We start from the raw sequence: 15,323 nt of genomic DNA on the forward strand, positions 1-15,323 counted from the left end.
AAGGGCGGCTTCTATTTCATTGCTTGATATTGATCTGTTTAAATCATGTATGTCCTCCTGGTTCAGTTTGGGAGGAGCATATGTCTCTAGAAATTTGTCAATGTCTTCGGTACTTTCTATTTTGTTGGAATACAGATTTTCAAAGTAGCTTCTCATTATGTTCTATATCTCAGTGGTGTCTGTTGTGATATTTCCTTTTGCATTATGTATTTTAGTAATTTGAGTCTTCTCTCTCCTTCTCCTTGTTAGTGTGGCTAAGGGTTTATCTATTTTGTTTACTTTCTCAAAGAACCAACTTTTTGTTAATTTTTTGAATAGTTTCTTTTGTTTCAATTTCATTGATTTCAGCTCTGATTTTAATTATTTCCTGTCTTCTACTACTTTTGCTGTTATTCTGTTCTTCTTTTTCTAGGGCTTTGAGCTGTAATGTTAGGTCATTTAATTGTTGACTTTTCATTCTTTTCTGGAATGCACTCCATGCAATGAATTTTCCTCTTAGTACCGCTTTCATGGTGTCCCAGAGATTTTGATATGTTGTATCATCATTCTCATTGACCTCTATGAATTTTTTAATCTCCTCCCTGATGTTTTTTGTTATCCATGTTTCATTCAATAGCATATTATTTAATCTCCAAGTGTTGGAGTAATTTCCTTTTTTTAATTTGTCATTGATTTCTACTCTCAGTCCATTATGATCTGATAGAACACAAGGCAGTATCTCTATTTTTTTGCATTTCCTAAGGGTTGCTTTGTGGCATAACATATGGTCTATTTTCGAAAAGGTTCCATGAGCTGCTGAGAAGAAAGTGTATCCGCTCGTTGATGGATGGAATATTCTATATATGTCTATTAAGTCTAGGTTATTGATTGTGTTATTGAGTTCTGTGGTTTCTTTGGTTGGATTTTGTTTGGAAGATCTATCTAGTGGTGACAGCGGTTAAAGTTGCCCAGAATTATTGTGTTGTGGTCTATGTGATTCTTGAAATTGAGAAGGATTTGTTTGATGTACAGGGATGCACCATTGTTTGGGGCATAAATATTTACTATCGTTATGTCTTCCTGATCTATGGTTCCCTTAAGCAGTATGAAATGTCCTTCTTTATCCCTTCTGACTAACTTTGGCTTGAAGTCCACTTTATCTGATATAAGGATAGAAACCCCCGCTTTTTTACTGGGTCCATGTGCATGGTAGGTTTTTTCCCATCCTTTCACCTTTAGTCTGTGGATGTCTTTTTCTATGAGATGAGTCTCTTGCAGGCAGCATATTGTTGGGTCTTTCTTTTGAATCCATTCTGCCAGTCTATGTCTTTTGATTGATGAGTTTAGGCCATTAACGTTCAGGGTTATTATTGAGAAATTATTTGTATTCCCAGTCATTTGGCTTATTTTTGGTTTTTAAGTTGGCTTGGTTTCTCCTTTGAATGGTTTTTCTCTAAGATAGTTATAGTTCCTCCCTTTGCTGACCTACATTGTTGTTTTTCATTTCCTCCTCATGGAATATTTTGTTGAGAACATTCTGTAGTGCAGGCTTTGTATTTGTAAGTTCTTTTAACTTTTGTTTATCATGGAAGGATTTTATTTCATCTTCAAATCTGAAGGTTAGTTTTGCTGGGTATAGGATTCTTGGTTGGCAACCATGTTCTTTCAGAGCTTGAAATATGTTGGTCCAGGCCCTTCTAGCTTTTAGAGTCTGGGTTGAGAAGTCTGCTGCTATCCGTATTGGTCTCCCCCTATATGTAATCTCAAGCTTTTCTCTCGCGGCCTTCAAAATCCTATCTTTATTTTGAATGTTAGGCATTTTCGTTATAATGTGCCTTGGTGTGGCTCTGTTGTGATTCTGTGCATTTGGTGTTCTGTAAGCCTCTTGTATTTGATTTTCCATTTCATTCTTCAGGTTTGGGAAATTTTCTGATACTATTTCATTGAATAGGTTGTTCATTCCTTTGGTTTGTATCTCTGTGCCTTCCTCAATCCCAATAATTCTTAAATTTAGTCTTTTCATGATGTCCCATAGTTCTTGGAGATTCTGTTCATGATTTCTTACCATCTGTTTGTTTGGGCGACTTTATTTTCAAGATTAAATATTTTGCCTTCAGTGTCTGAGGTTCTGTCTTCCAAGTGGTCTAGTCTGTTGGTGATGCTTTCCATTGAGTTTTTTATTTGGTTTATTGTCTCCTTCATTTCAAGGATTTCCGTTTGTTTTTTTTTTTTTTTGAGAATCTCTATCTCTTTGTTGAAATGATCTTTTGCTTCCTGCAGGTGCTCTTTCAGCTTATTGGTATTATCATTCATTGCCTGCATTTGCTCTCTTATCTCATCCTTTGCTTTGCGAATCGTCTTAATCATGTATAATCTGAAGTCCTTTTCTGACATTTCTAACATACTGTCATTGGATTCTATTACTATAGAATCTAGATTTGTTTGGATCATTTTCTTCCCTTGTTGTTTCATGTTGTTCATGTATCTTCCCCTCTAGCGCTGCAGTTCTGGGGTATTGCAGATTTCCCCCTATAGGCTTATAGTGGCCCTATAGGTTTCCAGAACCCTTTCTTTAAGGGGAGATCAATATTAGCAGTGCCCAAACCAGACACTATGCAATCCTAGACCAAATAGCCCCTATGGGGACAATAACATCATGTAAATAAGGGAGAAAGCGACTCTGAGGGAACAGGTAAACAGAGGGAAAAGAAAGCAAGAAACGTAAAGAAATAAAAACTTAAATATTTTTTTTTAAAAAAGGAGAAAAAAGAAAATCTACTGTATAATAGACATATTGTAATGAAACCTCCCAGTGTTCAGTAGCCTGATGTATGAGAGGTACCTGAGAATGAGCTTCAAGCCTCCAGCAGGCATCTCAGGATGGGATTTGCCCCACCTGAAGATCGGAGCTCCGGCTTCCAGGATTATCCAAGATGGTTGCTCTGGCTTCCAAATGTGTTGGCAAATGGGGAGCTGCAGCTCAGGGGTGGACGTGGTCAGCTGGAGGTTCTGGAGACAGGATGCAGTTGGTCCGGCAGGGGTCCTGGAGGTCCCGTGTGTTTGGTGTGGTTGTGGGATCCTGGAGGCCAGGTGCAGTCAGTCGGTCTGGGGACCCGGTGATAGAGCGCAGTCAGTTGGTCTGGGGGTCCTGGCAGCAGGGAGCAGTCAGTTGATGTGAGGGCCCCAGAGGCAGGGAGTGATTGGTCGGGCTGAGGGATCCTGGAAACGGGACTCGGTCAGTCCGGCCAGGGGTCCTACAGGGCCTGGCTGTTGTCTCAAAATGGCGGCAGCCAGGAGTAATCAAATCTGCAGGTACTGTGACAGTGAACTTCCAGGCAGCAGCAGGCAGCTGGTTCTCCACTGGGCGGTCTGCGGTCAATCTGCTGGCAGCTATCAGATGATAGGGAGGTGAACCTCGAGCATTGGGTGATGGATAGGGGTAAGGCAGGCGATGGACAGGCGAGAGGCAGGCAAATGGCGGATGATAGACGCCTGACAGTGAGCAGTCTGCTCTCAAAAAAGGCGTCGATATGCTGGCAGACTGCAGGTCATCACAGCAGACAAATGGGGTAAACACCAGGGGATCGATAAGCAGCAAAAACTGCCTCACCGAGAAACAGATATCCTCTGCTTGAATCCGGCGTTGCGGAGCGACAAGGAACGCAGCCTCCCTCTAGACCGCCATCTTGGATCTTCGTCCCAAAATGTAACAGCCTAAAATGATCCCTGGTTCTGTGGGTTAGAATCTGGGTGCAGCGTAGCTGGGTCCTGTCTCAGCATCTCTCACTGGGGGCAGTCAAGGTGTGTCATGGTATCATCCAAAGGCTCACTTGGAAAGGAGGGCCCTGCTTTTAAACTCACTCACATGCTGGTTGGCAGGATGCAGTTCCCTGGGGCCACTGGGCGGGTGGCTCTCACTTTCTTGCCAGTGGCCTCCCTGGATTTGCAGTTGGCAGCCTGCTTCATCAAAGTGGAAAGCCTATTTTCGTATTTTTAAAATTTATGTTTTCTCTTTTCCTACTCAAAGAGCATATACCACTTGCATAAGTTAAATTACCAGTGGGAAAGAAACGTGTTTCTAAAGGGACCATCTAAACATAAGCGACCATGTATTCGTGAAGCAAGCAGGCTTCGAAGTTCCCGGCTGTGGTTCCCTAGTGCCCGCGTTCACAAGGCGATGATGATGATTTTTTTGAAATGAAGTGTGTGTGTATTTATTTTTTCGAAATGAAGTATATTAAAGGCATTAAATTTAGGTTACTACAGTCGCTCAAAATGCTGCAAGGCATATTAGAAGACTTCCTCCTCCTGTACTATGTAATTAATAAGTGGAAGAAGAGATGATATCATTTCAGTCCCTTTACTTTGGCTAAATTGGGCATTTTTTTTAAAGACCTTACATGTTGCTGTTCTAAACACCATAATCAGTAGTTTGATAATTGTTTCTATATTAAACTATAAAACTGTTTTTCTTATTTACCCTTTAACCTTGTAAGATTTTTTTTTTTTCCCCTGTACCATCTATTAAAGGGTCTCCCTGTTCTGAGGAAGGTGGAGCACTTAGGAGACGTAAGATATACACTTGTTGTATCCAGTTGGTGGAATCAGGAGATTTACAGAAAGAAGTAGCATCTGAGATCATTGGATTACTAATGCTGGAGGTAAGATGGAAGATAGACTTGTTTGGGGGTAGTTGTTTTGAAAAGTTATAATTTGTTGAGGGAAGGAAAATATATATGCCAAATCTAGTATAGTTTCTGTTTATGAATAAGAGCTAATTTTTAAAAAATATTTTTTAGATGTTGATACACCTTTATTTTATTCTTTATTTATATATGGTGCTGAGAATCAAACCCAGTGCCTCACACATGCTTGGCAAGCACTCTACCACTGAGCCACAATCACAACCATAAGAGCTAATGTTACCAAAATAAACAGGGCTGGAAATGTAACTCAGTTGGTAGAATGCTTGCCTCACATGCACAGGACCTTGGGATCAGTCCCCAGGACCACAAAAAATAAATAAATAAATATAAACAAAAAATGGATGCATGGGTTATGAACCACCTAGATGTATATATTACCTTTCTGTTACCATAGGCATATATCTTCTTGAAGAGCTGGCATATTTGATAAATTAAGGAACTGATGGAGGGGTCTAGCCTTTGAAATCCTTTACATTTATAAATATATAATATAGCACCTTGATTCTGTGAATCCTTTTAGGATTCTGTTCTGGGTCTTAACATCAATTCAGTATGCCAGCGAAGACTTATTACTTAGAAAGTGATACCAAACACTGGATTTCTACTTAAGATTTTCTTTATGAACTTTTAGGCTTACCATTTCCCAGGACTGTTACTGATTGAACTAGCCAATGAGTTTATTGATGCTATCAAAGAGGGCAGCTTACTGAATGGAAAATCTTTGGAGTTACTGCCCATCATTCTCACTGCCCTGGCTACCAAAAAGGAAAATCTGTCCTATGGAAAAGGTAATTTTCTTCCAATTCTAGTGACTTTTTCTCTAGTCAGATTTGTTTTGACATAATCAGATTTGTTTCACAGTGTGTTTTGCATTTTTAGGTGAATTGAGTGGGGAAGAATGTAAGAAGCAGTTGATTAACACCCTATGTTCTGGCAGGTTAGTCTTTGTCATTGATGTGTGTAACTTTCTCAGGACTACAAGTGACCCAACTACCATTTATTTCAGGAATTTATATTTGTGAAGTTTTCAGTTCATTTTTTAAACATGTATTATAAAACCATAAAACCATTTAGTGTGTGGTGAATTGTTGAGAGAGCTGATACTCTTTAAAACTATACATATATTTACTTAAGTGTTCATTTTAACACAGCAAGCAGTTTAGTCCTCTAAGCGTTATTTGGAGTCCCAAGGTCCTTAAGGCTAAGAAAGTTGTCCTGCTGCTACATCTTTCAATTATTTTTTTCGCGGGGGGGAGTTGAATACAAAAGTAATGTTTTGTATCCTTTAACCAATTATTATATTTCTGGGATTCTACCTAGTCAGGATTCTTGTATATATATAAAAAAAAAAAAAAAATCTTACATATGAATATGTTCACAGAAACTTGCAACTCATGTGAGCAGACCATCACTGACATGTAAGCTATGTAAGTTAAGGTATAGCCACTATGAGATTTATACCCATTGAGAGTGAAATGTATAAAGGCATGCATCAAAGATGAAAAACTTTTATTAACATAGTGAAATAGAATACTGTTACATAATTCTGTGATTATAATTGGGTATATTAAAAAAGAAAAAAGAATATCCAAGAGTTCTTTACATAAGATCCCTTATAGAAATTATTTTAGGCTTCTAATGACATGTGTCTGTCCGTTTTTCTTTTTGTTTTGTTTGTTTTGGTACTAGAGATTGAACCCAGAGGTGCTTAACCACTGAGCCACATCTCCAACCCTTTTTATTTTTTATTTTGAGTCAGGGTCTTACTTAGTAGCTTAGGGCCACACTAAGTTGCTGAGGCTTGCCTTGAACTTGAAATCCTCCTGTCTCACCCTCCTGAGTTGCTAGGCTTATAGGCAGCTCAGAAGCACTTGACCTGTAAGCCACATCCCCAGCCATATTTAGTATTTTATTTAGAGACAGGGTCTTAAGTTGCTTATTAGCGCCTCACTTTTTGCTGAGGCTGGCTTTGAACTCACGATCCTCCTGCTTCAGGCTCCCAAGCCACAGGGATTACAGGCATGAGCCACTGTGCCCAGCTCTCATTTGGTTTTGATTACACAGTTTATTCAAACTGAGCATGTTGACACACTCCTGTAATCCCAGTGACTGGAGAGACTTGGTTGTAGGAGGACTGCAAGATCAAGGTCAACTTGGGCAATTTAGCAAGGTCCTAAGCATTAACATAGTGAGATCCTTTCTCAAAATAAAAAAAGGGATGGGAGTGTAACCCAGTGGTATGGTGCCTATTCAGTATATGTTATGATATATCTTACACTCTTCATCGTCATTTAGCACATCTCTTCATGTCAGCATATACAACTCTTGTTATTCATTTTAGTGTTTTCATAGTATTTTAATATATTTGACTAATGTCCAATTATTGGATTGTTTATTTCTATTTTTTGCTATTACAAAAAGTGTTGTAAGGAGCATCTTTTTACATCTAGATGACCTTTTATAAGCATGTGTATGGAATATATTTCAAATAATAAGTTGGGTGGATCTGTGGTTGTGCATTTTTAAAGTTGTTAAATATTGTTGACTTGTACATTCCCTAAACAGTATTTGAGGTGTTTATTTCCCATAATCTCACCAATATTGGTTGTCATCTGACTTTTGTTTTGGTTTTTATTTTTTGATGCTGGGAATCAAACCTCATCAAACTTTGGTTTTGTAAGTCTGATAGGTTAAAAACTGATACCACCTTTATTGTTTTAAATGGTATTTTAAAAATCTTGTTTCCCAGTATGCAGAATTAACTTGAAATGTACCTAATTTTATTTTACCTCTTCACTGTTTTATAAAATTAAGTATAAATGAATTAAAATGAAATAAATTCATGTTCTTTGTCATTTTCTTTAACCAGATGGGATCAGCAGTATGTAATCCAACTCACCTCCATGTTCAAGTAAGAATCATTATTCTTTTTTCTCTTTATATTCTGCTTTGTGACCTTACCTGCTAGAAATTGAAAAACAGCAAGCTCAAAGGTTACCTTCCCCTGAGTAGCATATTGGTACCTCTTGTTTTCTCTTAGGGAATTCTTTCCCCCATCTCCTTTTTGACTTCAGTTTTTTCATCTTCTTGAAATGGGGTCTTGCTATGTTGCCCAGGCTGTCCTTGAACTTTGATCCTCCTACCTCAGCCTCCAGAATAGCTAGGATAACAGGCACATACCCTAGTATCCAACTTTATTTAACATATTACTGATTTTTTTTCCCAAGATGACTTTGCTTAGGTAAGGTTATTGGTCCCCTTAAAGATTCTTTATAAGAGAAAAATCAAAAGGAACATTATAATATTCTAAATTTTTCTTTATTCCTTGCTACCAATTTTTGTTTCTTAAAAAAATGTTTAATGGAATTTTAGCACTGAATTGAATTTCTAAAAACAAGGCAGTTGAACTCTGGCTACTTTGAATCTTTGATCTATAGAGATGTCCCTCTGACTGCAGAAGAGTTGGAATTAGTGGTGGGAAAAGTATTGAGGATGTTCTCCAAGTTGAATCTTCAAGAAATACCACCTTTGGTCTATCAGCTTCTTGTTCTCTCCTCAAAGGTATTAAAAAAAAAAAAAAAATTCTCTTTTATTCTATTGGTGTGACCAATTATCACCATTCAGCTTTTTCACACTGCTGGTTTTATGTACTAGGACATAGGTGCTTTCGTTTCATGTGTGGTGATTGGGTCTAGTAAAAAGGTCATGCTCCCCAGGCAAGGAAAACATACAGTTATCTCTAGCCATTAATATATTTTCTTTTTAGTAGTAAAAGAAAAAAGATTTCAGGAAGGGTGAACTCCAGGCCCCTTAAAGTCAGACACTGAGATATTTCAAATCCTGTTTAAACCTATGATTTTGGGTTGTAGCGTGTTTATTTAAATCTGTACTTGATAATCCTTTAGTACTTTTTTTTTGGCAGCACTGAGGGCCTAGTGCATGCAAAGCAAGTGCTCTACCACTGAGCTATATGCCCTACCACTACATCCCCAGACCCTTGAAAAGTACTTTAAATTCAGCATGGTTATTTTGTCCTTTGATTAGAAGACTTTACATCTCTTCCCCCACCCCCACCCCCAGGGAAGCAGGAGGAGTGTTTTGGATGGAATCATAACCTTCTTCAATGAACTAGATAAACAGCACAATGAGGAGCAAAGTGGTGATGAGTGAGTAATTGTTGCCTGTTGCCTTCTCTTTCACGCCCTTCATAGTCCTCCTAGATACTTAATAGTAAAGTTAAGAGAATAATACAGTCTCTTCAGTTCTCTCATTTGCATCCTCCCAGAAAAGTAGCAATAATTGTCCTATAAAATGCAAGTTTAAAACCTATTTATTAAATGTCTGCTCTGTGCCAGAAACTATGGTCACACTAATGAACCAAACAAGGTACTTGCTCTTGTTGAGCTTACATTTTAGCAAAAAGAGAATAGAGTAGAAAATGCTATGAAGGTAATGAAAAGGGACAGTGACAGCATAGCTACTTCATTGGATCAGGAAAACCCTTCCCTGAGAAGATGTTATTTTAACTGAACCCTGAATGATAAGAACCACAATCTGTAGATCAGAGAGAACATTCTCAGGTGTAGAAATAGCACAGAAGCAGTGACATACATTAGAGGGTCCCCCCCCCCCCCCCCAGCAGACATTCTTATAGTGCTTGTTGTGTGTTAGTGCAATTATAAGCACTATAAACCTCACAATGCTATTTTGCCTATACTTTGTGGATGTGGAAACCAGGAGACAGAAATTAAGGAATTTCACAGTGTTACACAGCTGTAAAGTAGTGGATCACCTGTATGTGTCTCATTCAAACTCATACCTTTCTATTGACTCTTTTACACTGCTGAGATTTGAATCTAAGTAATTCAGAGAGTTCTTGCTGTTAACTCCAGTGCAGTCAACTGCTACTGTGTATCACTTCTAGTTACTTGGCTTGATCAACTAACTAGAAAGCAGTCTTAGCAAATTAGGAAAAGCTGATGAGTCATGTTTGGGACAGTATAATGAGCTTAATTTTGAACATTTTAGGTTTGACATGTATATTAGCATTCCATATGGAGATGTTGTTGAGAAGTAGTCCTAAATTGAAGGGAGGAGATGACCTGAACTGGAGATATAGATTGGAAGGGACTAAAACCATGGAATTGGATGGAATGAATTATCTAGGGAAAGTGTGAAGAGAAAAAATCCAACCCTGAACTCGTAAGCATTCTGCATTTAAAGTTAAGCAATGGGAGAGGATGGGCCTGGAAAAAGAATGAAGAGACCAGTGACAGTGCCCTGGAAACTAAGAGAAAGTTTTTCAAGGAAGAAGTAGTTGTTAAATCTAGTAAAATGTTAATTAAGGTGGGACTTAATTTGCTTTGACAACATGGCAGTCATTTGGCCCTTGTAAGAAGAATCAAATGGCATTTGGAGATGAGATTAAGAGAGGGCAGAAACCTGATTGAATTGGGTTGAGCCAGGAAGACAATATGAGATAAGTGAAATAATGACTGTAGACAATACTTTCAGTAAGTTTTGTTCTAAAGAGGAGCAGAGAGAATGGGGCAGTAGAATTTTTTCATACTGCTACTTTTTTCTCCATATTTTTTATTCCTGCATTATAATTATACATAATGATGAGTTTTGTTGTTACATATTCATACATACACATGATATAACAATATAATTTGGCAATTATTTTGTACGTACTTTGTTTCCAGTGATTGTACGAGTTCAACTTGAGTTGGTTTACTTGTTCATTGAAGCACCTGCATGTTTCTCATTCAAACTCTTTTACCTTTCTATTGACTCTTCTAGACTGCTGGATCTTGTTACTGTGCCATCAGGTGAACTTCGTCATGTGGAAGGCACCATTATTCTACACATTGTGTTTGCCATCAAATTGGACTGTGAACTAGGCAGAGAACTTTTGAAACATGTAAAGGTAGCACCAAACTTTGAACTTAAGCCATTTTGTGTCAGTTAATGGAAGGAAACAAATATTATAGAATGGCCCCAGGTCAAGAGGTTCTCTCTCTTTTTTTTTTTTAAACTTTGAAAGTGCAAAACATGTTACCACAATCTTCAGCAAACCAGAAAATTTAAAATTTTCCTTTAAACATCCTAGTGCTAGAAAAGAAAAAACTGAGAACTGTTGTTCAGGAAAATCAAAATCTAATTTTAATATGTGAACTTCAGACTTCTTCCTCATTTTTGAATTAGGGTGTTGCTTATTTCCAGTAGTTTTGTGATGCTAAGTCATTCAACATTAGATCTATGAGTTACAAAAATAAAAATTCAGAAGTGCTTTGAACTCTTAAAAGTAGGATATGTTTGTTTTTTCCTCTTTTCCTTTTTGTCGGGGGACAGTGGTGGTGGTGCCAGGGATTAAACTCAGGGTCACTCAATCACTGAGCCACATCCCCAGCTCTTTTTTAGTTTGCGACAGGATCTCACTAAGTTGCTGAGGGCCTCGCTAAATTGCTGACACTGACTTTGAATTTGCAATCCTCCTGCCTCAGCCGCCTCAGCCACTGGGATTATAGGCCTCCACCACTGTGCCCAACTCCTCCAATTTTTTATTTTGAAAATTTTAACCCACAGAAAAGTTAAAACTCCATAGCACAAAAAGCACCTGTATTGTCTTCACCTAGATTCACCAGTTACTGAACACTGCTACATCTATCTTCTCTATTTCTCTCCCTCATACACTTTTTTCCCTGAACCATTTAAAAATAAGTTGTAGAAACCATAATGCTTCAACATCTTAGTATTTCAGTATGTGTCTCAAGAATAAAGACATGTTACCACAATATCATCATCACATCTGGGAAAATTAATAATTTCTTCATAATTTCTGTGTTTATTTACTGTTTATAGTAGCTATATTGTTGGTCTTTTCAGTTTTGTGTGTTTTGAACAACTACTATTTTGTTTCATCTTTGATTTTATATTTAGTCCTTTTTTCCTTTTTTCATTTGGTATCATTTCTTCTAGGCTTCAAAGACCTATTTTTAAACTTTATTGAGGCACAGTTTATATAACTTAAAATTTACCCCATTTAAGCGTACAATTCAGTGACTTCATAAATATACCTAATTTTGCAACTGTCACTATAATCCAGTTTTAGAATATTTTTAATACCATATAAGATCCCTAAGGTGGTTAGGTGCTGTAAAGAACACTGCACATGGTCTTGGCCACAGTCGGCATGCCATGGGTGATGCAATTCCGTCACCCAGGGGGCCCTGATATCTGAAGCCAGGAATAATGGCTACAGGCAGCACAGTCCCAGAAGTAACCGCTGTCTCCCTCAGCACGCAGCAGGGCGTGCAGAGGAGTGCAGCTTGCCGCTCTGCTGTGTATGGCTATCTGAGCAGCCGCAGCCCGGACCGGAGGGTCCACTTGGGCAGAGGGTTATGACCTGTACAGTGCCTATGGTTATGTAGTACCACCTGTGGAGAAAGTGCTTGTGAAAACAGACACACAGATAGCTTCCTTCTGGGTGCTCTGAAAGAATAGCTCCACGTCTGGCTTGGTGCAAAACACTTCCTAGATGTAGGAGCTGGTGTCATAGATGAAGATTATAGAGGGGATGTTGGTGTTGTGCTATTTAATTTTGGCAAAGAAAAGTTTGAAGTAAAAAAGGGTGATTGAATAGCACACCTCATTTGTGAATGGATTTTTTATCCAGATATAGAAGTTGTTCAAATGTTGAATGACACTGAAAGAGGTTCAGGAGGTTTTGGTTCTACTGGACAGAATTAAAATTTAGATCAAGTAAGAAAATGAAAATGTAATTTTTCTCTTAAAAATAAAGACTTTCTGCTTAAAGCATATTAGTATTTTGTACATCTGTAAAGTTAGTTTTAGCTTCTAAAATTTGTTTTCTTATGATAAAGAATTCCTCTTTAGTATCACATGGAAACTTGTATTTCTGCAGTTTATGGTTGTGTGTAAGTCTGCTTTGTGCTGATCTAATGCAGAATTTTAAAAACAAATGTCATCAATTTCAGATTAAAAAAAAATTCAGTAAATGATATCCCTTCATTTTAGGGGGAAAAAAAAGATCCCTCATATACATTTAATCTCCATTCCCACGCCTAGCCCTAGGCAACCATCAATGTATTTTCTGTCTCTATAGATCTGCTCTTCCTAGATGTTTCAGGTAAATGGAGTTGCATCATATGTGATCTTTTGAGTGTGACTTTTTCATTGAGTGTAATATTTTCAAGGTTCATCCATATTATATATCTATTTAACTTATTTTTCATTGTTGAATAGTATTCCATTGTATGGATATGGCAGTTTTGTTCAGCTATTTACCAGTTGATGGAATTAGAGTTTTTCCTACTTTTTGGCTATTATGAATCATGCTATTTTGAAAATTAAATGCGAATCTTTGGCATATGTTTCATTTTCCTGGGGTATAGACTGAGGAGTGGAATTGCTGGTTTGTATGATGCATTTATGTTTAAGGTTTGCTTTTGTTTGTTTTGGTTTTGGTTTTGGGGAATTAATACCAGAGGTGCTTAATCACTGAGGTATATTTCCCAGCCTGTTTTATTTTGAAACAAGGTGTCACTTGTTGTTTAGGGGCTCATTAAGTTGCTGAGGCTGGCCTTGAATTTGTGATCCTCCTGCCTCAGGTTCCCAGATCACTGGGATTATAGACATGAGCCACCACACCAGCTAATGTTTAAGTTTTAACCAGTTGTGGAAGTTTTTTTCAAAGTAGCTATATATCATTTTACATTCCTTCTGTCATTGTGTGAAAGTTTCTGTTTCTTTACATCCTGGCCAACATTTGTTACTCTTTTTTTTTTTTCCCCCCTTGTACCCATTCTAATTGGTGTGAAATAGTATCTCATTGAGGTTTTACTTCGAATTTCCTTAATGACTTATGATAATTGAGTATATTGTCTTATGCTCAGTGGCTGTCATATTTTGGGTGAGATATCTATTCAAATATTTTGCCCATTTTATTATTGTGATGTTTGTCTTACTGAGTTGTAAGGATTTTCAAATATTCTTTATTAGGTATATATTTATCCTTTATATTGTATATGCCTTTATCAGGTATATTTAGCAAATATTTTCTCCAGTCTCTGACTTAGGTTATCTAAATGGTATCTTTTGAAGCACAAAACTTTTTAATTCTGATGAAGTCCAGTTCATCACTTTTCTTGTATAAATTGTGTTTTGGTGTTACATCTAAGAAATCCTTATCTAGTCCAAGTTTTTAAAGATTTTCAGTTTGTTCTAAAAGTTACATAGTTTTAGCTCTTATATTTAGGTTTGTGATCCATCCAACGACCCATTTTTAAGTAGGCTGTATTATGCTTTTTAAATGTATATATTTCCTTTAAAAATGTAAATACTGACTCCTTTTTGGTTTATTTTAGGCAGGACAGCAAGGAGATTCAAATAATTTATGTCCCTTCAGTATTGCTCTTCTTCTTTCTGTAACAAGAATACCAAGGTTTGAGGAACAGGTATTCTTTTTTAATGACATCTTGGTTACGTCTGTATTTGATAAGAAAAAGTACAAGAATCTGTTTTTGTTACTATGCTTTCTTAAACAATTCTACCCCCATTTATATGGCTTCTAGAAAACTTCAGATAATTGGTTTGTACCTCCATTTCATATTGTGTGGTAGGCCAGGTGGTGAGGTGGGGAAAAAGGTGGAAGCATGTCACATAGCCCAAACAGCAAGAATAGGAGGTATAGGTAGATATTCCTCAGCAGTTTTATTGCATTGTAACTTTCCAAGAAATTGGACCCAATTGAGTTGAAACTAATGAGAAATAGGGTAGTCACAGAATGAAAATAATAAAATTTTACCATTTTTTTCTCACATATGTTCTTAGATTTTGGGTAATATTTATAAAATAATATATATTTTTCCTTGCCCAAAGATGGCATTTCTCCAATTCTTAGGTTCCCCTGAAAGTCATAACTTTCTGTGTTCTTCCAGGCAGTTTTCATAGGGATACATGTGAGTGGAAGTTTATAGCAACAGTTACAGGGTAACTGAGCATGAGCAGTAGCATGAGCAGTAATTTTTTTCATTTCCCTATCTCTTCCATCATATTAGGTGTTTGACCTTTTAAAGACTTCCATTGTGAAAAGCTTTAAGGATCATCAGCTACTCCAAGGCTCAAAATTTCTTCAGAATCTAGTACCTCATAGATCCTGTGTTTCAACCATGATCTTGGAAGTGGTAAAGAATAGGTGAGTTGTTGAACTATATTCCAAATACTTTTATAAGGTATTTAGTGTGTAGAAAATGCAGTGTGGCACCATACTTATGGCCCATCAAAGAAAACTGATGATTACAATTGTTGACTTCATAATATCAAGGTTTAATCCCTTAAAATTGGTCAAGCAAATTACTGTTAAACATATAGATACAGTGATATAAAGGTTATTTACAAGCTTACCCAGCTTATCAATTTCACTAGAAAGGGTGACAAAGTGTTATAATCACCAAAGATTCTACGATTTTACAAAAGTATTTTTGTAGTTTCAGCTCATGCTGTTGGAACCAGACTATTTATCCATTCGTGTTATAAATATATACCGAGTACTTCTGTATGCTAACCTTGTGGTAGTGTGGCTTCAGTTTAGGGAGGAAGGCAGGTTTGTAAGTT

General features: G+C 37.2%; 1 protein-coding gene across 4 annotated transcripts in view; it reads left to right on the forward strand.

Annotated features, from left to right (window-relative positions):
* FANCI (FA complementation group I) overlaps window positions 1-15,323 on the forward strand; it is a 75,479-nt gene that overhangs the window by 19,483 nt on the left and 40,673 nt on the right. For all 4 annotated transcript variants that reach the window (XM_079127505.1, XM_079127503.1, XM_079127506.1 and 1 more), the window contains exons 4-12: window positions 4,510-4,640; window positions 5,317-5,473; window positions 5,565-5,622; window positions 7,555-7,596; window positions 8,123-8,246; window positions 8,766-8,851; window positions 10,488-10,614; window positions 14,075-14,164; window positions 14,768-14,904. In XM_079127505.1, coding sequence (XP_078983631.1) covers window positions 4,510-4,640; window positions 5,317-5,473; window positions 5,565-5,622; window positions 7,555-7,596; window positions 8,123-8,246; window positions 8,766-8,851; window positions 10,488-10,614; window positions 14,075-14,164; window positions 14,768-14,904 — 952 coding nt within the window. The remainder of the gene's footprint in view (window positions 1-4,509; window positions 4,641-5,316; window positions 5,474-5,564; window positions 5,623-7,554; window positions 7,597-8,122; window positions 8,247-8,765; window positions 8,852-10,487; window positions 10,615-14,074; window positions 14,165-14,767; window positions 14,905-15,323) is intronic.

This window comes from Sciurus vulgaris (assembly GCF_902686455.1).
Source record: "Sciurus vulgaris genome assembly, chromosome: 2".
NCBI classification, from domain to species: domain Eukaryota; kingdom Metazoa; phylum Chordata; class Mammalia; order Rodentia; family Sciuridae; genus Sciurus; species Sciurus vulgaris.